Source organism: Neopelma chrysocephalum, unplaced genomic scaffold (assembly GCF_003984885.1).
Source record: "Neopelma chrysocephalum unplaced genomic scaffold, ASM398488v2 Primary Assembly neopelma1_155, whole genome shotgun sequence".
NCBI lineage: Eukaryota > Metazoa > Chordata > Aves > Passeriformes > Pipridae > Neopelma > Neopelma chrysocephalum.
In genome coordinates, this window is record NW_020897817.1 from 1,047,265 (window position 1) to 1,074,589 (window position 27,325).

General features: G+C 65.5%; 1 protein-coding gene across 4 annotated transcripts; it reads left to right on the top strand.

Annotated features, from left to right (window-relative positions):
• Nucleotides 1–555: 555 nt before the first annotated feature.
• On the top strand, nt 556–27,285 carry DLGAP3 (DLG associated protein 3). 4 transcript variants are annotated; one of them, XM_027701333.1, is made up of 12 exons: nt 556–622; nt 15,939–16,026; nt 18,633–19,722; nt 20,653–20,855; nt 21,284–21,398; nt 21,521–21,755; nt 22,225–22,565; nt 22,674–22,759; nt 23,790–24,214; nt 24,478–24,569; nt 24,777–24,920; nt 25,313–27,285. In XM_027701333.1, exons 3-12 carry the CDS (start codon nt 18,691–18,693, stop codon nt 25,529–25,531), a joined length of 2,892 nt encoding a protein of 963 aa, XP_027557134.1. In that variant the 5' UTR covers nt 556–622; nt 15,939–16,026; nt 18,633–18,690; the 3' UTR covers nt 25,532–27,285. The 4 variants fall into 4 exon arrangements, with proteins under 4 accessions (XP_027557134.1, XP_027557137.1, XP_027557135.1 ...); XM_027701336.1 differs by having other exon boundaries at nt 21,332–21,398; XM_027701334.1 differs by lacking the exon at nt 556–622 and adding an exon at nt 5,658–5,888.
• Nucleotides 27,286–27,325: the final 40 nt, after the last annotated feature.

Consider the following 27,325-nt stretch of genomic DNA (forward strand, 5'->3'; position numbering starts at 1 on the left):
GCTGCCCTTACACCCCAGGGCTGTCCTGGCACCTCGAGGCTATCGCAGCACCCCAGGGATATCCCGACGCCCCAGCGCTGTCCCAGCACCCCATCCCCTCCCAGGCAGGTTTCGTGGCCACGGGCAGGGGTGAGTGACAGTCCCCAGGTGCCCCCGCCGTCCCGGGGTGCCCCAGGGGATGCCCACGGCTGGGTCCCCCCTGTGCCGGTGCCAGCCCCGCACACCCCTCCGCCGGCAGCTCCCCGGCCCCACGCGCGGCTCCCCCCGTTCTTTTCCCCCAACACCCGGGGGTCCCGGGGGGCGCCGGGAGGCGGCGGCAGAGCCGCACCGGAGCCATTTTGCGCCGCCGCCGCCCGCTCTGGCTCCCGGGGAAAATCCACCGCCGTGTCTTGGCGCTGCCGCGGCGGCCCCGCTCCGCTCCCGCCGCTCCGCGCCCGCCCGCGCTGCACTGCGGGGCCGCCGCCACTCGCATGCTGCCGCCCGCGGGGCGCCGGCCCGGGCCGAGCCGGGACCAGCCGAGCCCAACCGAGCCGGGCCGGGACCAGCCGGGCCGGGGGCGGCCGCGCCGGGCCGTCGGGGAGCCGCCCGGGAGCCGCCGGAGGATGTAGGCGGCGGGAGCGGGGTAAGAGCGGCGGGGCGGCCCCGCTCCCGGGGGGATGCGGTGCCTGGCGCGGGAGGGGGGATCTCCCCTGCGGGGCACCGGGGTCGGGAGGGACCGGCCCCACAGGGACGGGACGTGTCGCCTGCGGACCCATCCCCAGCCCCGCCGAGAGGGTGTCCGGGGAGAACCGGGGGGATGGCCCGGGATGGAGCCGGGGGGGATGGAGGCGGCGGATGGCCGGGAAGGTCTTGCCGGTACCGCGGTGCTGAGCTCGGCCAGGATCCCCCGGTGGGTGCGGGAGAAGGGGTGCGGGCATCCCCGTCTCCTGCTGCCCGAGGCTTTGGGGAGGGGGCCGCAGCCCGCAGCCCCTCCAGCTTCTCCCTGGAAGGCGACAGCAGCCATCCTGCGCTCTCCCGCAGCGGAGGGCTGGGGGCAGGCCCAGGATCCCTCCCCAGCCCGGGGGGCTCCCCCTCCCATCCTGCCGGGGTTGGCACTGGGTGCGAGGGCCATGCCCGGCCGGGGTGCTGGGAGCTGGCGCGGGGCAGGAGCCGAGCGGTGCCATCACCACCACGGTCCAACCCAGCCTGGCAGGCAAGGAGAGCTCCGGGGGCCAGGCTCGGGGTTCCCCCTCCTCCCGGCGCCTTCCTTCCCCCGGACGGTTGGGTTTTGTCGGAGGAGCCGGTCTGGTCCCTCCGTCCTGCGCCAAACCTGCAGAGCAAGTTGGCTCTGGGACCGCCGGTCTCTCTCCATCCCGTGACATCCAGCCCCGCACGTCACCTCCCTCGAGGCTCGCAGGGCTGTGCTGCCCGCGGCGGGACCCCCGGCAGGAGGGGACAGAGCCGGGCTGGTGGGTGCTGGCTGTCCCCCTGGGAGCAGGCGGCCGCCCTCGGTGTAAATCGGGGCAGGATCCAGCCGGCAGCGCAGATTCCCCTCCAGGAAATGGATGTCGGTCTTTGTCTATCTCAGTTCCTCATCCCCGCGCTCCCTCTGTCCCCACGTGTGCATCCACGGCTCCCGGCCCTCCAAGACCCCCTCTGCAGGGGGATGGAGCAGGGGGAAGGCCACGGGGAGATGGGCACGTCTGGAAGGAGCATGTCAGCCCTTTCAAAGCGTTATTGCAGCGCCGGCAGGGCTGGGAATGCAAAAATAGCCATCAAAGTGACCATGGAGCATCTGAGGCAGAGGGGCCCCTCTTGGCTGTGGGGGTGGTGAGAGCAGTGGTGAGAGAGGGCACAGACATGAGTTGTATTTGGGGCTGCCTTGGGCACTGTTGTGCCACCGAGCCTGGGCACCAGGACCAGCTCTGGGCATTCCTGCTGCAGGGAACAGGGTGACACAACTGTGGTGTCCCCATCCAGCCTGGGTGAGTTGGTGCTGAGCTCTCGCTGTCCAAATCTCCCTCCTTGAGTGCCAAGGCTTGTACCATGTGGGCTGGAGGAGAAACCCCCGGCCCTCCAAGCCCTCTTTTCTGGGCCTGGCTCCCAGCAGCCTGGGCAAGGCACGGGAGGAACAGAGGGTGTCGGGCAGCCCAGGCTGGGGGTCCCTGGTGGGGGCCCTTCCTTCAGCCTCCCCATCACCAGCTTGGAGGCAGAGCCATGACAGGACCTGCGGGACACAGAGCCCGTGCAGGTGGCTGGTGGCTGTGCTGGTGTGTGTCTCCCCACAGCTCTGCCCACTCACGGGGGCAGGATCAGGCCTCGTGCCCAGGTGGTGCTGCTGTGGGGGCTGGGGCTCCAGATCCAGGTTTTGCAGCCGCTCTCGTCTCTCCAACGAGCTGATCCAAAATCCTGGATTCTACCCAGCCAGAAATTTGGATCTGGAGCCAAAGGTGACTCTTGGCCCTTGTTGCCATCACGGGCGAAGCTAAAATCTGGATCTGATTGGTGACGTGAGGAGCCTGGATCCGGCGCAGGGGCTGAGCAGCGTGGCTCGTGCTCCTTCTGCCCATCAAATTGGATTTCCCGAAATAGCCTGTTGAAGACCAGAGCCCCGGCAGGGACCGAATCACAGGTCACCAGGGGTGTGGAAGCCCCATCACGGGCCTGGCTGCCTGCTCCAAGGCGTTGGCAGCCGGCAATAATAGTAATATACGGTGGCACTGCCGGGAGAGCGCAGCGCTGGAGAGCCAAGAATAGCAGGCGAGACGTGCCAGCGGCGGGGGGCTCGCAGGGCAGGCGGGGGGCACGGGCAGACGTGTCCTGGGGGACACCCCAGTGGGGGGCTGGGTGGAGGGGACAGCTCCCCTCCTCGCAGAGGGCAGGACGTCCCTGTGGCGTGGGTGGCAGAGGGCACGGCAAGTGCTGGGGGAAGGTGAGGGGAGGGGGATGTGCAGAGCCATGCCCGGTGCTGTGGACTCTGTGCAGGGCCCTTCAGTGCGGCCTCGGGGCTTTGCCATCCCCGAGAATTGGGTGTAAAGCCTGTGCTGACAAAGTGGCCTCCACATCGTGGCCGTCTCGATGGCCCTGTGATGCCCAGCCCCTCTACGAGCAGCAGCACAGGGGGGCCACGCTCAGTGCTCCACACCCACCTCATCCAAACTGAGCAGGATTGAGCCCCTTCTGCTCCCCCTGCCCTGCCCAGCAGCTCGTCCCCAGGGCATCACCCACAGGGGGACAGAGAGGGCCGGGCCAGCACTGCCCATGAGCCACGAGCCGAGCCCCGGGGAGGCCGGGCTGCTCTCTGCCCACTGCCGTGGCACGTGGCAGTGGAGCGAGTGCCCGTCAGATTAAGGAGAATTAATTTGTACTTTCCCCATTTCCACGGGGCTGGGGGTTCTGCAGCACCCAGTGTCCCCCTCCCATGAGCAGCCGTGCCCCCGCAGCGCCTGTGTCAGCACCTCTGCAACCTGCCCTCCATCCTAATTAGATTTTCCACGTCGGCCCCCAGCTCACTCCTCCCCAAATGCTGGAGCAGGAAGGAGCCATGACATGGTTTCTAATCAGCTTCTGAATTCAGATTCCTCTTGGCTGTTGTTGGAGGCTCCTCGCAGTCTTTGTCTGCTGCTTCCCGAGCAGGGTCTGCTCCACGTCTCCCCTCCAAGCCGGTGCCTCGGGGAGTGACTCCTCCATGCCACGTGTGGAGGCAGCTGGGAGACCCTATGGAAGCACAGCGGTGTTTGGACACAGAGGCTCGCAGGGCATCACCAGCGCCCACCAACCCACCGTGCCAAAGCACTTGGGTCTGGCGGGCACTGGGGCCGTGCCGGCGGCTCCGGCAGCTCCTGCCAAGCACCGGGCACTGCCGCTGCTGAGTTCCTGGGGCTCTCTCTGCATCGCTCCCGTGTGTCCGTGTGGCTGGTGTGGGAGCTGGGCACTGTGCCCCGTGGCCGGTCCCGGTGCGGCTCCACTGCGGCCGGTGCAGCGCCGGGTTTGGCTCCGTCCCCGGCACCCAGACCTCGGCGGCAGCGAGTTGTGGCTCTGAGCGAAGCCAGGGGATGCAAACAGTTCCCAGTGCTGCCAAGCCCCAATTAATAGCCTGTGAATCACGATGCCGTTGGAAGAGCAGATGTTTGCGGCGTGGTTGCCAGCGCTCGGCGTTTCACCAGGAGTCTGGTTGGCCTTAAACTGGCAGCTCCCGGCAGCGGGCAGTGATGGGGCCTCGCTGCCAGCCCGGCCTCTCCCGCTGCAGGACCAGGAGCCATTTGGGCTGGGAATTAGCCGGAGTTTTTGGTGGGCAGAGCGGAGGGGGAGAACAGCCTGTCCGTGGGCGTGTGCGGGTGCCATGTCAGAGCAAGAGGACTGCAAAAACTGAAGGTACCCCTGGCGTGATGGGACCTGCCAGTGTCCCATCCCTGGCACTGTGGCCTCGGCCCCGGGCACCCCTTGTCTCCCCAAGGGGCTGGAGGGACTGTGGTGGCACTGGGGGTCCTGGGCTACTTGGTTTGGGAATAGTGACCTGGTTGTTACTGGGGAGATGCTGTGTGTCTTGGAGGTGGCTGTCCCTGCTGTGGTTGGTGTCCCCAGCCGGGGGGTCAGGGTGAGACCCTGTGGTGGTTGATGCACCCCAGGGTGGTGCCATCAGTGCCACCAGCACAGCTGAGCTGAGGGATGCTCTCCATGTTTCGTGTTTTGTGCCACAACACACATTCGCCCTGGGCTCCCTTGGGCCCTCTCTGGGTCGGGGGACGTTGGGGACAGTTCCATGGTGGGGGAACTGCAGTGGGTGCCCGTGGGTGTGAGTGTGTGGGGAGCTGATGGGGGCCAGGGCTGCACGCGGGTGCCTGTGGGTGCAGAGGGTGCGTGGGTGGGGGTGCGTGGGGCGCTGTGGGTGGGAGCAGCAGGGTGGGTGCACAGCACTGCCACGGTGCCGGAGCAGCCGGGAGCACGTGGCCGTGTGGCCGTGTGGGTGCAGTGGTGCCGAGCGGCCGTGTGCCCGTCTGGGCATGTGGGGCCGTGTGTCTGTCCATCCCTCGGTGTGTGGGGCTGCGTGTCCATCTGGGTGTGCCAGGCTGTGTGTCCGTGTGTCCATCCAGGCACATGGGGCCACGTGACCATCTGGGTGCGCAGAACTCTGTGTCCGTGTGTCCATCCAGGCACGTGGGGCTGTGTGTCCATCTGGGTGTGCAGGGCTGTGTGTCCATCCAGACACATGGGGCTGCGTGTCCATCTGAGTGTGCAGAACTCTGTGTCCGTGTGTCCATCCAGGCACGTGGGGCTGCGTGTCCATCCGGGTGTGCCGGGCTGTGTGACCGTCCATCCGTCGGCGTGCAGGGCTGCGTGTCCGTCTGGCTGTGCAGGGCTGTGTGTCCGTGTGCCATCCATGTGCGGGCTGCTGCGTATCCGGCCATGTGTGGGGCTGTGTGTCTGTGTGTCCGCCTGGCCGTGCGCGTCTGTGTGTCCGTCCGGCCGCGCGGGGCTGCGTGCCCGTCCGCCGGCGCGGGTGATGCAGCGGGGCGGTGCGTGCGGGGCGGTGCGTGGGCGTGCGGCGCTGCCGGCGTGGGCAGCCCCTTCCCGGGGGTGCTGTCGGTGCGCGGGGGTGGCCGAGCGCGCCGGGGAGCGCGCGTGGGTGTGTCCCCAGCGCGCGGGGGCGACGGCTCCGCCACCGCCTCTCTCGCCGCCTGGAAGGTGCCGGTGCCGGCACCGGGAGCGTGGCCGCCGCCGCCGCCGCGGCCGTGGGTGGCCGTGACCCCCGCGGAACGCCTCCGGCCTCGCCGAGCGGCCTGGCCGCGGCATGGGCAGCCCGCAGGGATCTCGCAGGAGCAGAGGGAATCCAGCCGCCGCGCCGCGTCCGTCCCCCGGCTCCCGCCCAGCCCAGGCCGGCAACTTCATGGCTTAGCAGCGGCGGCCGGGTGAGTGGGGCGGTGGGTGGGTGGGAGGGGAGCGGGCCCGGCCCCGTGCAGGGGGGGGGCCGTGCCTTGCAGAGCCCCAGGCTCGGGAGAGCCCCGCTTTGTGCCCGGCGGTGCCGGTTCGGAGATCCCCCCAGCCCGGGCAGAGCGGGAGCCCCCGGGCAGCCCGCAGCTCTAACCCTTTCCTGGCCGAGTCCGCCTCCCCGGTGTGCAGGGAGTGCAGCTCGTGGCTCCCGGCCAGCCCTCGCCCAGGCAAGCCTCGGCAGAGCCGGGGAGCTCACCCAGCCGGGATGGGGAGCTCCCAGCCCCGAGGTCTCTGCTCCCGTTCCCTGCGTAGCTGGCCTGGGGGGCTGTGTCTGCTGGGCCGGGGGCTGTGTGCGTTGGGTGGGGGTGTGCTGGGGTTGGGGACCGGGAGCTGTGTGTGCTGGGAGGTGAACTGGGGCTGGGGGCTGTGTGCATTGAGGGGGGTGTGTGCTGAGGGTGGGGGCTGCACATTTGGGAGGATGGGGAGCAGGGCAGTGCTGCACCTCCGCGTGTGCGAGGGCCGGGGTCCCCCCGCGGTGTCTGTGTCGGCCCATGGAGGGAGCCGGGGAGCCCCGGCTCCGCCTGCCAGACGGCCCCGCTGCCGAGGAGCGGCACAGCCGGTGCCGACATCTGTGCTTCGAGCCCTGCCTGTCTTCAGTTTGCTCCTTGGCACAGTCACAGTGGCAGTTGGGTCCCTCTGTACCTCCCCGTGGTTTCCCCCACCGCTCTGCCTCTCCACGACACAAACCTGTGTTCTCCTGTGTGTTTTCTTGGAGGGGAAACTGAGGCAGGAGGGAGGGAAGCAGCAGAGCCCTCTCCCCATCCCTGTCACCCTCAGGGCCCAACCCACGCCTCGCCCCGGGTTGTTTTTTCCTGCCAAGCGATGCCAAGAGCTGGAGGGAAGCGACGGTGTCCTGGGACTCAGCTCCTGACTGTGCCTGCCCGGGGCCCTGGAGCCGCCCTGCTCCTCCTGCTGTGTCTGGGGCATCCTTGGCCTGGGGCTGCGAGTGGGGCCGGTGGTGGGGCCGCAGCGTGGCCGCCTGTGGCACGTGTTTCCAGGCTGTGTGGGGCAGTGGTAGCCACGGTGGCCGTGGTGGCACTGGTGGCTGTGACAGTCGTGGGTCATGGTGGCAGTTTATAGTGGTGGCCGTGGTGGCAGTGGTGGCCATGGTGGTGGTAGCCACGGCGCTGGTGGTGGCCGTAGTGACAGTGGTGGCCATGGTGGTGGCCTCGGCGGCCGCGCTGGCGCTGGCCATGGTGGCGCTGGCCATGGTGGCGCTGGCCATGGTGGCGCTGGCGGCGGGCGCTGTCCGCGGTGCTGATCCCTCTCCGATGTCCCCCCGGCCCTGCGCTGAGATCGAACCACACGGGCATCGCGGCGTGTCCCGACCCCCGTCCCCTCGGGGTGCCCAAGGGCGCGCTGGGGCTCGGGGTGTCCCCGCTCCCCCGGGCACGTCCCGCCCTGCGCTCGGCCTTTGATGTGCGGCAGCTCCAGACAGGGCTGGAGCCCTCGGCTGTGCCCGTCACCCCACGCCCTGTCCCCCACGCCCCGCCACCCTCCAGGCGTGCCCGCCACCCCACACCCTGCCCGCCGGGATGGGCACACCCCGCCCGCCGCCGGGCGCTGCTGATCGTCCCGACGGGCAGGTTGGACGGGAGTCGGGCAGAGCGGGGCACCTGGGGACACGGGCCACCAAAGCTCCCAGGAACGCTGGCCCCCGAGGCTCCATCAGGCCCTGCCGGGTTTGGGACAGCCAAAGAGGGGCTGTCGACCCTCCTTGGTGCTCCTGGGTGGCTGATGTGAAGTGCCCCGGGTGGCACCGCTGGCTGGGGACACTGTGCCCACCTCAGCCCCCCTGGAGCCGTGTCCCCAGCCGCGGTGCCGGTGTCACTGCTCCCAGAACAAAATGTCAACCCATGCAAATGAGACTGCGGGAGCGGCTGATTGAAGGGCCCTGCCCCGCCCCGGAGTTGCAATCAAATATGCAAATGGCTCCCGAGGAGGCTAGTGAAGGCTATTAATAGCGGGGATGAGGCTGGGAGGAAGCGTGGCGTTCCCGGGGGGATGAGCCTGGGGATGAACTGGTTCTGCTTGTCCCTCTGCCCGGCGTGTCCCTCTCTGCGATGCCCCGGGCGGGTGGTGGGTGGTCCCTGTGGGGAGCCCACGGGCACCAGGTCTCGCTTTGGCCACTGTCAGGCTTTGCAGGGCAGGTGCTGCCCATGTGCCCCCACTCCTGCCCCGTGTCCAGAGCTGTGTCTCGGTGCCGAACATCTGGGAAACCTCGTGGGAAAATCACAGGTGCTGGAAACACCAGGCTGAGATTTCCCCCCTGGGAGTCAAACCAGGAGGGATGAGGTACCCGGGGGGACCCGGGTGCTGCTGGGGGTTGCTGTGGCTCGGTCTGTCCAGGGAGCTCAGCCTGAGGCAGGTGTCACCATGCCGGGGTAGGGAGGGAGGAAGGGGCTCCTTCCCACCCCCCCCCCCTTCACCCTGTGCTTCCATCTGCCCTTCTCTCTCCTGGTTTCCCTCCATTGCCGTGGAGGCAGAGGACATCCCTCTCCTTCCAGCTCAGTGTGAGCACGAGGCATGTTCCCACCACGGCACTGGTGGGGACTGTGCTGTCCCCAGTGTCCCCAGCTGGCACAGAGCACTTGGCCCCTGCCACAGCCCCTCCACCCCTTCCCTTGGGTTTTGGGAGCCGGGAACCATCTGACCTTTTTAGAAAATTGCGGAAGTCAGGCTGGAGTCAACAGTAACTAATTATTTAAAATCTGAAACTGGAATAATTAGCCCAATTAACAGTCTCAGGTGACGTCTGATTCCATCTGATAGCGGCCCGAGGAAGAGGGAAATTAATTAACCCGTCAGCCTGACATTTGTAGGTCACCGCCAGCTCCTTGCACCATCCAGGTGGGAACAGGGGTGGTCTGGGGGGGTCCTGTCACTCTTGGTGCAAAGGGTCCACTGTTTTTTTGGGAATCTCAGTGCAGGAATAGGGCCGTGGGTGGGCCCAGGCATCAGCTGGGGGAGATGGATTGCTGGCTGGTGGGTGGGGGGACAGGGTGCAGTGGCCCAAGGTCGGGGTGATGGGCGGGGGGACGGGCTCGGTGTCCCCCAGGAACGGCACCAGCCAGGTCGGTCCATCAGTGAGGCATCAGCCGTGGGCCTTTAAGGTTGCTGTGGAAACGGTGCTGCTCGTTACCGGGAGGAGCCTCCTGCTTTCCAGGCAGGGCCCCCCCATCCCTGCAGGAGGGGAGACCCCCACCCCGGGCACCTGGGACCCCACAGAGCCCCGTGTGCGGGGAGGGACGTGCTGAGAGCGTTGCTGCGCACACGCAGGTGGGTGGCCTTGGGTGTGTAGCCCCCTTCGTGCCCCCTCCAGCACGAGCCCCCCACCCCAGCTTATCCTTGGCACGGCCGGTGATGCCAGGCAGGGCTGTGCATGCAAGGACACGCACGGACACACATGGACACGCGTGGACACGTGTGCATCCATTGGTGTGCACACCTGCCCGGGCAGCCCGGCCGTGCCCCCACACCCCCAGGGCCCCGTTCTAGCACCTCTGCCAGCACATGGCTGTGCCCACAGCCAGCACATGGACCTGCCTGTGCCACGGCCTGGCACCTGGGCTGTGCTGACCCCCCCCTCCGGCACGGCACGGGGCCCACGGGGTACAGAGTGTGCCGAGGCACAGCCCCCCGGCCACAGCCCGGTGCCGCGCTCGGCTCTTGGAGTTTTAATGAGGTAAATTGTATAAAAAGCTCCGTTTGCCCTAAATGCCCATCCCTGCGTGAAGCTGCTGCGGCACAGCCTGGGCCCACCCCGGGAGCTGGGCAGGGGGCTACGGCTCTGGGCACACACTCCCGGGCTGGGCACGTGGCAGCAGCAGGAGGAGGAGGAGGAGGAGGAGGGCGAGGGTGGTTTAGCACATTTGCAATCATTTCCCTCCTCCCCCCCAGGTTTGCAGCTTACCTCAGTGGCTTATCAGCCTCCGATCTCATTAAATCAGGCAAATTGTAGCATCTGATATTTTATGGAGATTAAGGTGTGCGCCCAGACTCTATAATTATCGGCAAGGATGTATTTACAATACCTTGTTGCTAGTAAACAAAAAATAACTCGGGATCAAAGCTCTTTTACAGGGGAATAAATCTGCCCATCGAGCCCCGCCGTGGCACACGGTAGGGAGACACCGGAGGTGCCCGGGGCGGGTGGGCACCACGGGGGGACACATTGGGGGCGTTTCGGGGATGTCCCCAGTCCCACGTGGCTGCTGCAATCCCGTGTGCTGGATCCATCCCCAGGCTGCTGTGCTGTACCTGGGTCTCCCTTGGGTTTCTATCAGCACCCACCCCTCCGGCCACGGTTCTGCTGGGAATTGCCCCCCCTCCATCCCCAGGGACCTCCCTGCTGACACGGAACCGGGATTCGTCGGCACAGGCGCGTCGCCCCTGGATGTCTCCCAGCGGTGGGAGCGCTGGGATTACCGGTGTGGTGACGCTGGTTTATCACTGCCTGGAGTGGATTTATCCGTGCGGCAGGGCCTGGGCTCGCTGCTGGTGTAAATCACCACGGCACGGCCGGCAGGAGCCTTGTGCTGCATCCGCCAGGCCTCGGAATTCCAGCCTCCCTGGGGGGCTCGTGGCCACGCTCCCCACGGGACCAGGCGCTCCACACCCCCCCTCGCTCAGCTGCCTGGCACGGCTGCCCCTTCTCCATCTCACTCTTGTGCCCACTGAAACGAGAATAAAATGGTGATAATGCCGCAGACGTCCTCTGGAAAAGGGCTGCGAGGCAGATGAAAAGCCCTACTTAAGAGTGAGGCCATTATTATTAATAACTCGGAGCGAGGCTGTAAATTCAGCCGGCACAGCTATGATGGGAAATGAACCTGCTCCCGTGCCGGATCAGAGGCTGCCAGGTGTGGGATGGGGATGGGGACAGGGGTGGGGACAGGAGAGCAGGGCTGGGTGGCCCCAGGGCCGCTGGCTGGGTCGTGCCTGCAGCCACTGGGGCAGCACGGCCAGAGGGGGCAAAACCTCTTGGCAGACACCGGCTCCGTCTGGGCTCACTGGGAGGATTTCTTGGCTTTTCTGGGAAGGTTGGAGGTGTGAGGGAGGGGACCTGGAGCACGGGTCTCCTCCCAGCAGGAAAGGAGGTGGCTGAGCTTTGCAACAAGGCTGACATGTGGCTGGAGCTCAGGACAGGAGTGACGCAGGACGTGAGGAACGTGGCCAGGGCTGGTTGCAGGGAGAGGGGCCGTGGTGCCACAGCCAGCACCAGGTTGGGCTGAGCACGACCTGCCGTGGGCATCCTGTGCCCATCTCGGGAGCGTCCAGGGCAATATCACACCTTGGCAAGGGTTGCAATAAAATAAAAATAACCCAGTGCTGGCTGGCGCCTGCAGCCAGGTCAGCAAAAGGCAAAGAGCTGCCGTGGCTCCCATTCCATCGGGGTAACTTTACCTCTGGCATTGCCAGCCCTTGAGTGGGGCAGTTCTGGGGCCAGCGACTGCCCAGGGTGGCAGAGCTGGGTGTGGGGCTGGGCAGGGGGGTGCTGTGGGGGTGTGGGGTGTCATGGGGTGCCGGGGCTGTGGCCACGGGCTCGTGGTGCTGCCTGCACCCGGCTCGGGAGCTTCTGCGGGGGAACGAGCTTTGATATAAATATCTTTTTGCTCAGCACACGACCTACTTTCCAGACAATGCCATTAGCCTCCCGACTCCCTCATTCATCTCCTGCCAACCTCCCCCAGCCCTCCCCGCAGCGGCACCTGTGCCAGTGTGGCCACGGAGAGCTGAGGCAGGATGGGCACCTGGCTCGGTGGCACCGTGGGGACCCCCGTGCTGGGCTCGGGGCTGGCCTGCCCCTGCTGCCTCCAGCCCCATTCCCCATGTCCCAGCTGGCAAATGGCCTCATCCTTGCCCAGGAACAGCCTTTCTGGGGACTCACTCGTCAGGGCAGAGGGGAGCACGGGGAGGAAGCCACATGTGGGCTCAGGGATGGCCCACGGATGGTGTGCGGGGCCAGGGCCCCTCCTGACCCCCCCTCAAGCATCCCTGGCACTGAGGCCACACACGTGGCTCATCCAAGGATGATCCCACGGGAGCTCCCACGTGCTGGCACAGGCCGTGCCATGCAGGAGAGGGGCTGGTGGGATTAGGGACAGGTTGGGCACCCCGGTCCCACTGCCATGGCACAGCCTGGCCCCCCCAGCCCCCAGGGACAGCCCTGGAATTGATTTTCTCCCAAGGGCTGGAAATGCCTCCCCAAAGGCGGGACAGCCCCGGGCCCACCTCCACACGCCCCCAGGTCGAGCCCCCGCTCCTCCCCGGCAGCTAAAATTAAATATTCCACTTGTATTGCTGGTAAATCCCGCAAATCTCTTTTATCTCTAAGCTGTTGTAGCAGGAATATCGGTGGTGTAATCTCCATGGGGGCCCATCCTGCTGCCCTTCACAGCTCCCAGCCCTGGACCACGCTCCCTTTTCCCCACGTCTCCCTGTGGGACACTTCTGGTGGTGGAGAAGGACTCGGATGCCGGTGGCAGAGCACCCCTCGCAGGGCACCCCGTGGTACCCACTCTGTGGGTGCTGCACCCCGCAGGGTCGAGGCTGTGCGTGGTCCCCACGCTGTGTGTGATGGGGATGCCAGTGCCCAGGTGATCCACGTGGCCCTGGCAGAGCGTCCCCATCCCTGCCACGTCCTCACCCGCCAGCCGTGCCCCCCCCTCGCTCCGTCCCCGTGCTAAGAGCATTTGTGCAGAATTATGTATTTAAATATTTAGGTTTTCATCAGCTTTGCAAATTAAGCCCATCCATTAAAACGGCAGTTTTGGGTCCTCCGCTGGCTGAGCTGGGCTGTGCCACGCCTCGGGCTCGCTGTGCTCATCCCAGCCCTGGCCCCGGGGGATTCAGCCTGGGAATGGGACGTGGTGGCCTGGAGCACCCTGGCTGCCACAGGGACCAAGGGCTCTGCTTCCTTGCTGTTCCTGGAAACCCCGGCCCCTGCGGCCTTGGGACAGGATGGTGTTGCAAAGGGAACTGGTTGGGATGGGTGTTATTTGAGGTTGGAGAGGAAGGTGCCACGTGCTGGGGGGAAAGTGGGACGAGGAGCGATGCTGGTGGCAGGTGAGAGCCCTGGCACGGCCTGGGGGGAGCAGACTGGGGATGGAAGGGCCAGCCCACCCTGGGGGCTTGGTGGGGATGGGCAGGGGGTGGCCAGAGTTTGTCACCACTGCCACGCTCAGCACTAAGGCCCTGCTGCTCCCAGCTCTCCAAAGAGGCTTTGGGGTGATCCCTGGCTTAAGGCATTGCACGGCACCACAAGGGAGGTAAGTGGCTTTTTAAGCCCTGGCAATGCGGCCCATTCTGTGGCTCCATGTGGATGGGAGGGGGAAAAAGGGGGTGATGGGGAAATGGGATCATCCTGCCCTGCCTCGGGGGCTGCCATGGCACCCAAAGCCTGAAAAGTTCCTCTGACTTAGTGTTGCTGAAACCAGGACACTCAGGCAGGTCTGACTCTTTGGGGATGCCAGAGTGAGGTACCCAGTGAGGGCCTGGGCAGAGCCCCCAGGGCGAATGTGGCACGGAGGGATGTCCCTGTTTGTCCCTCCCCTTCGCTGCAGGTGAACATCAGGCTGTTTGTCTCTCCACCCCGCTGGGCTCCCCGGTGTCACCCGCACGTCCCCCCTTTCCACCCAGCCCTGGAGGGCACCAGAGCACTGTGCCAGCTGCTGCTGGCCCCAGGCAGTGTGGGCAGCTGTCGAGGGTGTCCATGGGAGGGAAGCTGTCCGTGGGCATCACCGGTGATGGTGCTCATCCGTGCGGCGCAGCGCCCACGAGCCCTGTGCCAGCTGGCACGGGCGGGGGTCCCCAGGGCCCCGCCTGCTCTGGGGGTCCCTCCAGTGTGGTTTCCTGACTCAGTCAGCTGCTCTGCTGCTCTGGCTGTGGGGTCCCACCTCTGGCTCCCTGTGTGCCATGTCCTGGCTCCCGAGGGCAGCATGAGCATCACCGCGGGGCCGAGGGGGCTGGAGGTGCCTGTGCCACGGGGCATCTCACCCCTGCCTGCATCCACACAGGGATACTGCCACGGCCCATTCCCTGTGCCACCTCTTTCCTTCTCAGCCAACTTCTGCTGGCTTTGCCCTGCCAGCTCCAAGGATGCTCAGGCTCCCTCACACAGCCTGTCAGAGCAGCGTGGCTCCTGTCCCAGGGAATCTGCTCCAGGGTGTCCCGGTGGGTCGCTCTGGGCTGTGTGTGCTGTGCAGGGCAGGGGGTCCTGCTCCCCCCGTGGTGGCAGCAGCCAGAGGCACTGGTGTTGTGCTGGGGAGTCCCAGTGCTGGCGGCCAGGCCGGGATCCCTGGCAGCTGGGAGCGCCGTGGCCGTATTTCCTCGCTCTGCTCCACGAGTAATTGCTCAGATGGGGACTTGGGGCGACTCCCATCCCTCTCCCGGCATGGTAATGAGTGAAGAAGACTCAAAGACAAATGGCTCATTAAGAAGCAGTGCTGCATTGCAGGATTTCTCATCCCACCAACCGCTGCATCAGCAGAGGCAGCACCTCTCACGCTCGCTCTCCCAGCCCTGAGAAGGAGCTGTCAGGCAGCTGGGGCTGGTGCCAAAATTAATCATGTGCTTAATAACGTGCCCGGCCCGTTGAACGGCCTGTCCTCGGCCTCCTGGTGGGAGCCCTGAGACACTGTGGGGTTGGGTTTTGGTGCTGGGAAGCACCTGTGCTCAGCCAGGAGGGATGTGCCAGGGCAGGGCTGAGCCAGGGGAGATGCTCCTGGCTCGGGGTGCCAGAGCCCCCCAGCTCTGTTGGGGTGCTGGGGCAGCACAGCACTGCTGGCCCTTCTCAGCGGCCGCCCTTCTTCCTCTGCTCATATTTGCAATTCTTCAGCTGCTGTTTGTCTCTTGTGACTTTTTAAAAATCTTGCCTCATCCCTTTTTTCCAGCAGTGCCCAGTTGGATCCTGCCCCTCACAGCACTCTTCGGGCAGTGCCCCCCTGCAGCCACTCTGTTTTCTTTTATTAACAGTGACTGGGTTTGATTTCCTGATTGCATTGAGCATGTTTGCTGTGATATTAGCATCTTGCTCACACTCCTTTCCTCTTTCGCTTTTCCTCTTTCCTCTTCCCCTTTCCACTTTCTTCCCCTTTCCCCTTTTCCCTTTCCCCTTTCCCTTCCCCTTTCCCCTTTCTGTGCTAAATTAGCTGATCTCTTACTAAGCCCCTCTTTTCTTTTCCTCCAGGCTGAGCAAATTTTACTAATTCCGCCTCATAAAATAACAGAGCAATTAGTAGTAAAATAAAATGTTTGCTTTCCACAATCCTGCTCACTTACAATGAATTGGGAAAGAGCAAATAGATTAAAAGCGTGGTGGTGGAAAGCGACCTGGCAGCATTCCATATTTATTTTCTTCCGACGACTGTAGATCAAATTTGTTCAGCCCCTAAGTGGGAAAAGCACTTTATTTTAGTTTTTTTCCCAGGCTCCAGCTCTTGGTGCCGGGCGCTCACGCTGCGTGTTTGTTCTCTCCTGCTTTCATCCCAAAGCTGTAACAGTCCCCAGCAGGACCCGCGCTGGCAGAACCCGGCGCTAATTTGCCGAGCAGAACGGGCCGAGCCCGCGCCTCTCCCGGGCTGGAGGCTGGGAAAAAAAGTCCCTTTGCTGACGCTGGAAGGCAAAGGGGTGGCGGGAGGAGGTTTTGTGGAGTGCGAGGCCGGATCTGGAGCAAATCAAAGTCGATGGCGAGGTGGCCGCTGGGCCGGCTCCGGCACCCGCTGGCAGGGAATTGCATAACAGGATGGGGCCGGGGATGGTTTTTTGGGCTAAACTGGGTGAAACACGTGGCCGTGGCCGTGCAGAGCTGTCCCTGTCGCTGCTGGTACAGGCAGCACTGGTGCGGGGCGGCCTCAGGGGAGGAGGCTGATAAAAAACACACAGGGAGGTGGGTCAGGGGAGGTTTTGGGGAGGGACATCCTGGCTCTTCCTCCCTGGGCTTCATCCCCCTCGTGTTCCTCCCCCAGAGCCTGCTGCCCCCGGGGAGAGCCAGCGTGGAGGAGCCGCTGCGGGCCGGGGCCATGAGGACATCAGCATCCCCCTGAGCGCCGGGCGGTGAGTGCCCTGCCAGGACCCCGCACGTGCTGCCCCTGCCAGGGGCTGCTTGGGAAGGGCGGGGGGCCAGGACCCCCCGAGTGAGGGGCCATCAACCCCCAGCTCTCGGGGTTTGACCCAGAGATCTTGGAAACCCCATCTTACCCCGCGCTGGGGCAGTTCGCCGGACCCAGACACCGTGGTGGGGATTTGCTGTCCTGTCACCTCCCCACTGGTGATCCCAGAGGGTGCCACAGGGTCCAAGGGAAGCTCCAACTCCTGATAGATCTACCCTGAATCCCCACAGCCCTGGGCCTTGGCACAGAGCTGCCTCCAAGGCAGGGATCTCATGGGGAGGATGCTGGGAAGCGGAACCGCCTCTGCCAAGTGCTCCTGTGGGAAATCAAGCAGGAGGCTGAATTTTGGGGTGGCTCAGAGCACAGGGGACCACAAGCCCCTGTCCTCCCTGTGCTGGCCCTGGGGCAGGGAGAAATTTCAGAGGGAAGGTGGCAATGAGGAGTGGCCGGTGGGAGTTCCTGGAGGCTCTGGAAGCAATAAAGGCAAGGAGTGAGTTATTTGTAATGGCAATTATGCTCTTCCAGTTTATCCTAGCACATAATTGTGTGGGCGGTAGGTTCCCACTGGTGGTGATTACCCTGGTGTTAAATGGCACAAAATTCAGCCGGGCTGGGGTTTTTCCCCCCGGATTTGAGTCTGTGGTTTGGTGGCACAAATCCTTCCATCCCGAGGGCTGCGCAGTGGAACAGCCTTTGGTGAGACACGGCTCCAGCTCTCAGCCACCAGCCCACGAGCCACGCTCTGTCCGGTTCCCCCAGCTCCATGTGCCAACCTCCTGCCCACAGCGCCCACCTGGGACAGAGCAGAGGAGCAGGATCGGCAGCTTCTCCCATCCTCTGTGTGTGACCATCCCCACTGGGACACAGTGACGGGGATCCCCGGCTGTGCTGCCTGTGCTGAGCCCCACAGGATCTCTCCTGAGCCCTTCCCCACCCCCAGGGTGCCCACGGGGGGGACCGGCTGGTCCCTGGGCAGGACACAGGTGCTGGCACGGCTCTGCCATGGTGAGCTGGGAAGTGCATCCCTCGTCATGGCACGGCCCCATCTGCTGCCGTCGCTCGGCAGCTGCGGGGGAGCCGCGGCGCTGCCTCGCCGCCGGGTTCCGGCGTTGCTGAATTCCTGCACCTGCCGAGCACAAAAGCCCGGCAGGCTCGTGGTGACGGGATCCGCAGCTATTTTGACTCCTTCCTCCCGCTGCAGCAGCAATATTTGGATCAGCTGAGAATTCCCTCCCCGAGCAGGAGATGATAGCTCAGCCCGCGCAGGCAGAGCAGGGCTGGGAGCCTGTCTGTCTGTCCGTCCGTCCATCCATCCTGCTGCTCCATCCCCAGGCAGAGAGGCAGCTCCATCTCGCCCTGCTGCTCCCGCTCCTCGCAGCGGCTCTCCCGGGAGGGGAGAGTCATCTTCTGTACCAGCTGCACATCCTTCCCTTCAGACACAGCAATTAGGGAGCCTCGTTAGAGCAGGAGCACAGTGGTGAGGGTGGGATGGAGCCATCCAGCCCCGAGGCTGGGAAGGAAGGTGGTGGCAGTGGCTTAGTAGGGCCCTGTCACTGCTCATCCCCACACCCCCTGGGGACTCCCAGCTGCTCTGTCTTCCAGGGCTCATCGGGGCACACAACCCCCTCCCTCCCAGCCTTGACCCTCCCAGTGTCCCTCGTTTCCCATCCCCGTGGTCCAACACACCCCACGTGCCGCAGGGAACGTCCCACAGTCACCTTGCCCTGCAGCCAGTCTCGGAGACGTGCTGCCCGCAGCACCCTGCCCAAATATGATAACGAGAGCATTAACGACGCCTGTTAATTAGCCGAGATGCTCTGGAGAATAAGTAATTTCCTCATTTACAGTCAAACCGAAGGCAGAGCCTTTGAGGGACCGTAAGGAACGCAAACCTCCATGGGTGCGGGCGGCTCCGGCGGCTGGCACGGGCTCAGCCTGGCTCGATGCCATCCCTCCTCCTGCTTCAGTGTGGGGCTGCCCCACACGCAGCACAGCCACCTCTGCTCCTGGCCCCCCACCCCAGCAGGGAGGGGTGTCAGGGCTGGGGGTCTCCAGCTGCCGTGGGGTGCTCTGTGTGGGGAGGACAGGCTGGGTGGAGCCACCGGAGCTCGGCCCCCCCGCGCCCCCCGGCAGCTCATTAGCGGGGCTGTGAATCGCGGCGGCTGAAAAGCTCAGCCAGAACCGTTTCCCTAATGGAGAAACACTTCACAATATTTGGTGTCGGAGGAGAAAACAAGGATCTGCTGATGGCAGCGTGTCCTTCCTCGCCGTCTGCAGGCCCTGCTGCCTGCGTCGCTGCCGGCAGTGCCTTCTCCTTCCCTCTGCCCCCTCCGAGCAGCTGAGCTGAAGGGTAACCCTGGGTGCCAACCCCCGGCACCGTGCCCACCTCGCCCCATGATTCTGGCACTTCACAGGGGCTCAGCCAGGGCCGAATCCCACCCTGGGACCTTCCCAGTCACCTCAGTTCATTCCTTTGGGCCAGCCCCAATGTTTTGCTTGTGGTGGGGCGCAGAGGGGAGCTTCACACCGTGCCCATCCCTGTCCCCACAGGTGAGCCCGCAGGGGCATCCCTGCAGGATGCCGAGGCTACGGGGAGGATGCTGACACCATGAAGGGCTACCATGGGGAGCGTAGCCAGACACAGCCCTCCTCCGGCCACCGCTGCCGCTGCATCCCAGAGGACTGCCAGCATCCCGCCGACTACATCCCGCACGGCCCCGAGGGCCGGCCGCCCTACCTGCCCAGCCCCAGCGAGCCGTGTTCCCTGGAGCATCCCCACTGCCCGGCGCGGAGCCCCGGCGCGGCCAGCGAGTGCCCGGGCGGCGCCCTGAGCGAGCCGCCCTCCGCCAGCGCCAGCAGCACCTTCCCGAGGATGCACCACGCGCAGCAGCAGCCCTACGACTCCTGCGACGAATGCATGGCGACCGCCCACCCCGCCAGCAAGATCAACCGCCTGCCCCCCACGCTGCTGGACCAGTTCGAGAAGCAGCTGCCGCTGCACCACGACGGCTTCCACACACTGCAGTACCCGCGGGCCGGCGGCGCCGAGCCCCGCAGCGAGAGCCCCAGCCGCATCCGCCACCTCGTCCACTCCGTCCAGAAACTCTTCGCCAAGTCCCACTCCCTGGAGGCGCCGGCCAAGCGGGACTACAACGGCGGCGCCAAGATGGACGGCCGCGGGGACGGCTACCACCACCACCACCACCACCACCACCATCACCACCACCACCACCAGTCCCGCCACGGCAAGCGCAGCAAGAGCAAGGACCGTAAGGTGGACTCCCGGCACCGGTCCAAGATGTTGGGCTGGTGGAGCTCCGACGACAACCTGGACAGCGACAGCAGCTACATGGTGTCCGGCCGGCACGCCGCCGACCAGGGCACCCAGTACTGCGTGGACGCTCCCGAAAGTGCCTTCAGAGACTTGACCTTGAAGAGTCTAAAGGGCGGCGGGGAAGGAAAATGCCTGGCCTGTGCCGGCATGTCCATGTCTCTGGACGGCCAGACGCTCAAGAGGAGCGCCTGGCACACCATGACCGTCAGCCAGGCCCGGGAAGCCTATCCCAGCGCTGGTGGCACCGAGAAGACCTTGATGCTTCAGGAAGCAAAGGCCAAAGACCGAGCGTACCAGTACCTGCAGGTGAGGGGCCAGGCAGGGCGAGGGGACTGTGGCTGATGGTGCCTTGGGGCGAGCTGGGACTGGGACCCTCCATCCAGCAGCTCAGGGTGCTGTGGGGATGCTCCAGCTCTGCTCCACATCCCCGGCGCCTGTGTCCCGTCCACCAGCATTCCGCGCCAGTCCCGCTGTCCCCTCGGAGCCCATCTGCTGCCTCCTGCCCCGTGCAGGGTGGATTTGGGGTCAGACCAGCTCTGTCAGCTCGGGGCCACCAGCAACCCTGCGCCTGCCTGCTCCTCGTGGCTTTTATCTTGCCTACGAGCCTGGCTGGGTGCCACTGCCTGCCTTGTCACCCTTCCAGGTCACCCCCCTTCCAATTAAAAACTAATTAACTCTTCTCTCCCTTTCCCGGGGGAAGGAGACAGGGAGCAGCAATGCCGTGCGGGCTGGGGGTGGGGGTGGCCGGGGCCCGTCTCCGCCGGCAGCGGGGGCATCGGGGCAGGGTGCCAGCCCCACTGCCCTCCCCGCGGGCCCCAGGGGACACCATCCCCCTGTCACAGCCTGGTAAGGACCCCGTGGTGCTGGTGGTGCTGGCGTCACGTGGCGGGACCAGTGCCTGCTACGTCAGGCGGGCGCTGCGCTGGCATGGGTGGGATTTGGCCCAGGCGCTCCCGCCAGAGGGGCCGCGAGGTGGGAGCTGCTGCGCTGCCCCGCGTTTTGGGAACGGGGGGAGCTGTGGCTGTCAGGAGGGATCACCTCTCCTGGATTTAGGGGCCTTACCAGGGGGACAGAGCCCCCAGGGTCTGTCCCTGCAGCTCTGGGGTACTGTGGGGAGGGCAGGGGAGATGGACACACCGGATTTGGGATGGGCGTGGGCTGGCACGTGGCTCAGCTCTGTGTCCCGCCTGCGGGACCCCGGCCACCGCCTCCTCCCACGCTCTCCTCCCGCTCCAGGTGCCGCAGGACGAGTGGAGCGGGTACCCGGCGGGCAAGGACGGGGAGATCCCGTGCCGGCGGATGCGCAGCGGCAGCTACATCAAGGCCATGGGCGACGAGGACAGCGCCGACTCGGACATCAGCGCCAAAGTGCTGCCCAGGGCGGCCACGCGGCGGGACAGCTACCGCCGCTCCTCCAGCGCTGACCAGGCCAGGACCAAGTAAGGGCTGTCACCTCCTGACCCTGTCCCAGCACAGCGGTCAGCAGCGGGGCCACAGGCTGGGGCTCCCTGGGAGGATGAGTGGCGTCGTCCCTGCTCACGGCACCGTCCCCGCTCACGGCCACGCTCCCCAGCGCGGCAACACCGAGCCCTGTCTGCACTGTGTCAGGGCACTGCAGGGGGACGTGGCTGTGCTGGGCTTTGGGGGGGACTACAACCACGTGCAGAGAGTGGGGAGAAGAGGCATATTCAAAGAGGGATGACTGGGATGTGCTCAGGTCTCAGTGGGTGACAGTTTTTGGGGCAGGCAGGAGTGGGGACAGCAGCGGTGGCTGGCGGGAGCATCTCTTGCAGCTGCGTTTCCAAGTGCTCCGCTGGAATGTGTTGCTTTTGGTGCGATCCCTTCTATTCCCACTGTCTCTCATTAGGTTTGCAAGTAGGCACTATTCTGATTCATATATCTGTAACTGTCCCAGCTGCTGCACGCCACCGCGAATGCTCCCGCGGGGACAGAGCTACGGGCGCTCCTTCACCACCGGCCAGGTAGGTCCTGTGGCACGGGTGCTGCGGGGCAGGATGGGGCAGGATGGGTGGTGGATGTCTCTCTCTCTGAGCACCTCCTGCCCCGGCTCGCCACCCCCAGCCTCACCCGCCGCTCTCCCCAGATCAACGACGAGCTCAACCACCAGTTTGAGGCCGTGTGCGAGTCGGTTTTCGGCGAGGTGGAGTCGCAGGCCGTGGAGGCGCTGGACCTGCCCGGCTGCTTCCGCATGCGGAGCCACAGCTACCTGCGGGCCATCCAGGCGGGATGCTCCCAGGACGACGACTGCCTCTCACTCTTCTCCATGTCGGCCCCGCCGGGGCCGCCCATCACCAGCAGCATCCTGAAGCCCAGCACTTGTGAGTCCCGGGGGGTGGTGTGGGGTCGGCCGCGCGAGGGACACCCACGTCTCCCCGCCTGCTCACCCCGGGCACCTGCCAAGGGCGGCTGCTGCCCTCCCCTCCCTGCTCCCCTTTGGCCCATGGCACAGGGCGTGAGCATCCTGCTCGTGGCTCAGTCCCAGTCAGGGGGTTGCTTGGTGTCCCCAGCACCCATTTACCATCCCCTCCTTCCCTCCATTTCTGTCCCCACCTCTGCCCCTTGCTGGGTGCTGCAGCAGTGCGGCTAGTGTGGGTCTGGGGTGGTTTCTGATCCCAAAAACTGGCCAAACAGCCCCTCTGAGCTCTCCTCAGGGCAAACCCTGTGGGGCTGAGCCCCGTGCTGTGGGAGGAGGTGGGCACCATTCCCCGGGGCCCCTGTTCGTGGTGGAAAATGAGCAAGTGTCTGTGTTTTCACGTGCCTTTTCATCCTGCGCCTCTCCCACAACAGCCTTCAGTTACAGAAAAGCTCCACCTCCCATCCCTCCAGGAACCAAAGCCAAACCCCTCATCTCTGTCACGGCGCAGAGCAGCACCGAGTCCACCCACGAGAGTTACCTGCCCAGCGAAGTTTCCCGCAGCCCCGCCTGGTCCAAAGACGCCAAGGCCCGCTGCAACTCTGCCGAGAGCCTGGAGAGCTCCAAGGTGACGGCCGTGGCCCTGGACCTGCCCCCGGTGCAGCCCCGCGCCGCTCCCAAGCCCTCCACCCTCATCATCAAGGCCATCCCCGGCCGGGAGGAGCTGCGGAGCTTGGCGAGGCAGCGCAAGTGGCGCCCGTCCATCGGCGTCCAGGTGGGCTCCGCTCGTCCCCGTGGGCTGCCCGAGCTGGTGTGGGCGATGCTGAGCCTCGGTGCTGCACCCAGGGCTGCCCTCCAGCGCTCTCCCTCTGCCCCTTGCCAGGTTGAGGCCGCCTCCGACTCGGACACGGAGAGCCGGAGCCAGAGGGAGTTCCACTCCATCGGGGTGCAGGTGGAGGAGGACAAAAGGTACTGGGCATGGCTGGACTGGGCTGAGACCTGCCAGACTCACTGCACACTGGGCATTGGGTCCCCAGGGGCTCCCTGAGCTCCACATACCACCACTGCCCCGCACCATCTTTTCCCTCTCTCCTCTGGCTGAGACCCCCAGACCTCAGCACTGTCCCCATCCCACACCAGCTGCCCCTATCTGGGGCAGAATCTGACCTCCCCTTTGCCCTTGCTGCTGCCCAGGGAAGGGTCTGCCTCGTTCCCACCCTGTACCAGGTCTCCTCTGTTGGGCTCAGCCCTGGGTTTTGAGCCCGGGCCAGGTGCAGATGAACCTGTGGGCGATTCTGCAGCTAACCACGACATTTTGGCTGGGGTGGGAACGCCAGGTATGCCAGGACCTGCATGGCCTGCGGGAGCGGAGCTCAGGCATCGTGCCCACGCAGCCCGTGCAGTGCAGGCTCCTCTCCATCCTCGGTCCAGCGCCGGTAGCCATGGAAACGGGGCTAAGAGCAGGGGAGATGAGGGACTGGCGGGTTGCAGCTGCTCCGGGTTGTCCCCAGGGGCCCCGTGAGCACTCTGGGATCCAGGCCGGCATCCCCAGCCCCATCCTGAGTGTGGGCATCCCTCACCATGCTCCTGCCCACCGCGGTACCCAGCGGGGGAATGGGACAGTGGGGACATCCCCCGTGGCCGTGAGGGTCCCCCGTAGCTGTGAGGGTCCCCCGTGGATGTGAGGGTCCCCCGTGACCATGAGGGTCCCCTGTGGCTGTGAGGGTCCCCTGTGGCCGTGAGGGTCCCCTGTGACCATGAGGGTCCCCCATGGCCGTGAGGGTTCCCCGTGACCATGAGGGTCCCCTGTGGCTCTGAGGGTCCCCTGTGGCTCTGAGGGTCCCCCATGACCATGAGGGTCCTCCGTAACCATGAGGGTCCCCTGTGGCCATGAGGGTCCCCCATGGCCGTGAGGGTCCCCCGTGGCCATGAGGGTCCCCTGTGGCCATGAGGGTCCCCCGTGGCCGTGAGGGTCCCCACCCACTCTCTCTCTCCGCAGGCGGGCGCGCTTCAAGCGCTCCAACAGCGTGACGGCGGGCGTGCAGGCCGACCTGGAGCTGGAGGGCTTCACCGGCCTGGCCGTGGCCACCGAGGACAAGGCCCTGCAGTTCGGGCGGCCGTTCCAGCGGCACTCCTCGGAGCCCGAGTCGGGCCGGCAGTACGCCGTGTACAAGACGGTGCACACGCAGGGGCAGTGGGCGTACCGGGAGGATTACCAGCTGCAGTACGACACGGTGGAGGTGCCCCGGCGGGACGCCTGGATCGAGCGGGGCTCCCGCAGCCTCCCCGACTCCGGCCGCGCCTCCCCCTGCCACCGAGACGGGGAGTGGTTCATCAAACTGCTGCAGGCAGAGGTGGAGAAGATGGAGGGCTGGTGCCAGCAGATGGAGAGGGAGGCCGAGGACTATGACCTGCCCGAGGAGAGTGAGTTAGGAGGCTGTGGGGTCCTGTAGAGCTGGGGGGCACAGTCACAGTCCTCCCTTAAAATATCTCCCCTGCCACGGCTGAAGAGGTTGGGTGAGGGCAAGACACATGGGGAAACCCTCTGGGGCTAGAGGGGTCTGGAGGAGGGAGGAGACATGGCATGTGTTGGAGGGGTCTGAGCTGCTTGTGCTGTCCCACTACCCCGGGGGTGCAGGTCCTCTGTGCCCCCCGGGAGTGCTGAGTGTCTGCTCTCCCCCCCCCAGTCCTGGAGAAGATCCGGAGCGCAGTGGGCAGTGCCCAGCTCCTCATGTCCCAGAAGGTGCAGCAGTTCTACCGCCTCTGCCAGCAGAACATGGTGAGTGTGGGCAGTGGTGCTGGGGGTCAGCCGTGGTGGGCGGGGGGGTCTCATTCCCCTCAGCCAGGGAAAAACAGATTTTGTACCACCATGGAGGAGAGCTGGACATAGAGCCCCACCCTACACTGGGGGATGGGGTGACCACACGGCCAGCCCTGATGTCCCACGGGTGGACATGCACGACACTGTGTCCCTCTGTCCCCACAGGATCCCAACGCTTTCCCTGTGCCCACCTTCCAAGACCTGGCTGGCTTCTGGGACCTCCTGCAGCTCTCCATTGAGGACGTCAGCATGAAGTTTGCAGAGCTCCAGCAGCTCAAGGCCAATGGGTGGAAGATTGTGGAGCCCAAGGTAAGGGCAGTGCCACTGGTACCCATCCCTGTTACTTCTCCCTCCCTCCCGTGACACATCTGCACCCAAACCACTGCTGGGCTGCCTCTGGCAACTGCTTTTAGCAAACAGTGGAAAAACAGACCTGGGAAAAACTGAGGCAAAAGAAGGGCTGTTCTCCCACTGAGGTATCCCAGCTGCCCGCAAGGGGCTGGGCAGGCTCCTGGCACTGGATGGATGAAGGGATGAGCAGTCCTGCCTCGCAACTTGGGCACACGTGGGAGGGTCTGTGGAGTCCCTCGCCGTGGCTTTGGCACCCACGGTGCTCCTGTTCACCGGCACCGGTTGTGCCGAGCCTGCTGGGATGCCCAGTCCCGGCAGGTCCCAGCCTGAAGCCCCTGTTGTCTGTGCAGGAGGAGAAGAAGGTGCCTCCCCCGATACCAAAGAAGCCGCCGCGCTCCAAGGTGCACCCGGTGAAGGAGCGCTCCCTGGACTCGGTGGACCGGCAGCGGCAGGAGGCCCGCAAGCGGCTCCTGGCGGCCAAGAGAGCCGCGTCCTTCCGCCAGAGCTCGGCCACCGAGAGCGCGGACAGCATCGAGATCTACATCCCCGAGGCACAGACCCGGCTGTGACCGCGGCCTCCTCCGCTTTTCTACCCGGACTGCACGGCGTGGCCGTAGCTCACTGTGATGGGGGGCCGCGGGGACACCCTGGGGCAGCTCTTGGCCCCGCTCACAGCTTCTCTCTTTTCTATCTTAGACCTTTCGTGGATCCGACGGCGGGTGAACTCAAGCCCGGTTCTGCCCCGTCCCCTTGCCACCCCCCTGCCCGCCCGCATGCCCCTGCCAGCCTCTCCTGGGGTCCGGGGCTCTCCCTCCCTCTGCCCTCCCTGGGGCTGTGTCCCAGCTCTCTGTCCCTTTCCCACTTCCCAGCCCTTCTGCACACCCCCCCCCGCATCCCAACCCAAAGAGAGGTGACCCTCAGTGCCCGACCCTGCCGGGCTGGAGGGGAGGGGGCTGCAGGCAGGCCCCCCCCCCCCCTCTCTGTACTCAGTGCAATCCCCCGGTGTGCGGCAGGGATGGACCCCCAGCCCCTGCTCGGCCAGAGCCCCCCAGCCCTGCTCCCAGCCCCGCTGGGACTCAGCAGGGACAAAGGGGGTCCCCTCGCTGCTCCCGCCGCCTGCGGCTCAGGTGCGGCGGGGAACACAGGGCTCCCTCCCCTATATACATATATAAATATAACCCAAGGAATAAACCAGAAACTACACGTGACCAGCGCTGTGTCCTGCCTGGTGGGACGGACCAGCGCAGCAGAGACCCCCCGGTCACGGCGAGCCACCCCGCTTCCCTCGCACGGAGCATCGCCACGCGCTTCTCCCCTTCCCGCTCAGCCCTCCCTCCCCTCATCTGCCCGTCCTTCCCTCCTGCCATCCTGGAGTCTGGGAGCACCTCTGCAGTGTGGCACTAGCCAGGGACAGGGAACACAGACCCCCTGTGCCTCGCTGCAGGTGGGAGACCCTTCCCCGGTGTGTGAGTGGGAGACCTGCCCGCAGCCCGTTCCCACCTGCGGCGCCAGGGACCACAGCTGGGTTTGGCACCACTGGCTGGGACGGGAGTGTGGACATGGCCAGCAGCCGCCCCTCAAGTGTGGGGCTGCTAGAGATCCCCCCGGCGGGTCACTCCTTCTCCCCGAGCTCCTGGTGCCCTGCAGGATGGGACAACCCAAGATGGGGCTGTCGTGTACCCGGTGCCCCCGCTGGGGCCATGGGACACCCCGGGATGTGGCTGCTCCCAGCTCCTCCATCGCTGTGCACAGAGCCTGGAACAGGGTGGGGGGTGCCCCAGTGGTCCCCTGCAGGGCAGAGCAGTGTGGTGGGGCAGGAAGCTGCATCTGCCCCATCCCTGTCCTTATCCCCATTTCCAGTCCTTCTCCAAGCACCCTGTGGCCCCCACTGTCCCTTTTGGTGGCAGAAGGGGGAAGGACCCCGCCCCTGTCCCTCGCCACGCCAGCAGCCCCACGCAGCATCACCAGCCACCCCCAAGGCAGGGCCGGTGGGTTCCAGGTAGCTCCCGAAATCCGGGGCCAAACCTCCCCAGGCCCTCGGGCAGGGCGGTGGGGCTGGAGGCAGCTGGGGGGGGGGCCGGGGCCAAGCAGGAGGACGCCTCGCTGGGGTCCCTCGGTGCTAAACACCTCCATGACGGCAGCGCCCACTCAGCCACCCAAAGCCCTTCCCCACCCCGCTCCCCCTGCACCTCGGATTTTAGGGATGCGCCTGGGAAGGGCCCCCCCGGCCCCCCGGCCCGGCCAGCGCCGTGCAGTGACCGTGACACGTGGCTCCCTTTTTATTGTAACGAACCGCCGCAATTAATAAAGATGACTTTGGTTACTCCGGGCCAGCAGCCGCCTCCCCGCGGGGACACGGCCGG

Excerpts from the sequence above, each read along its gene's own strand:
- DLGAP3 (XM_027701333.1), top strand. The coding sequence starts at position 18,691 with ATGAAGGGCTACCATGGGGAGCGTAGCCAGACACAGCCCTCCTCCGGC. Across the intron at positions 20,856-21,283 it reads GCTGACCAGGCCAGGACCAA|GTTTGCAAGTAGGCACTATT; the intron begins GTAAGGGCTGTC and ends GTCTCTCATTAG. Across the intron at positions 24,921-25,312 it reads GGAAGATTGTGGAGCCCAAG|GAGGAGAAGAAGGTGCCTCC; the intron begins GTAAGGGCAGTG and ends TTGTCTGTGCAG.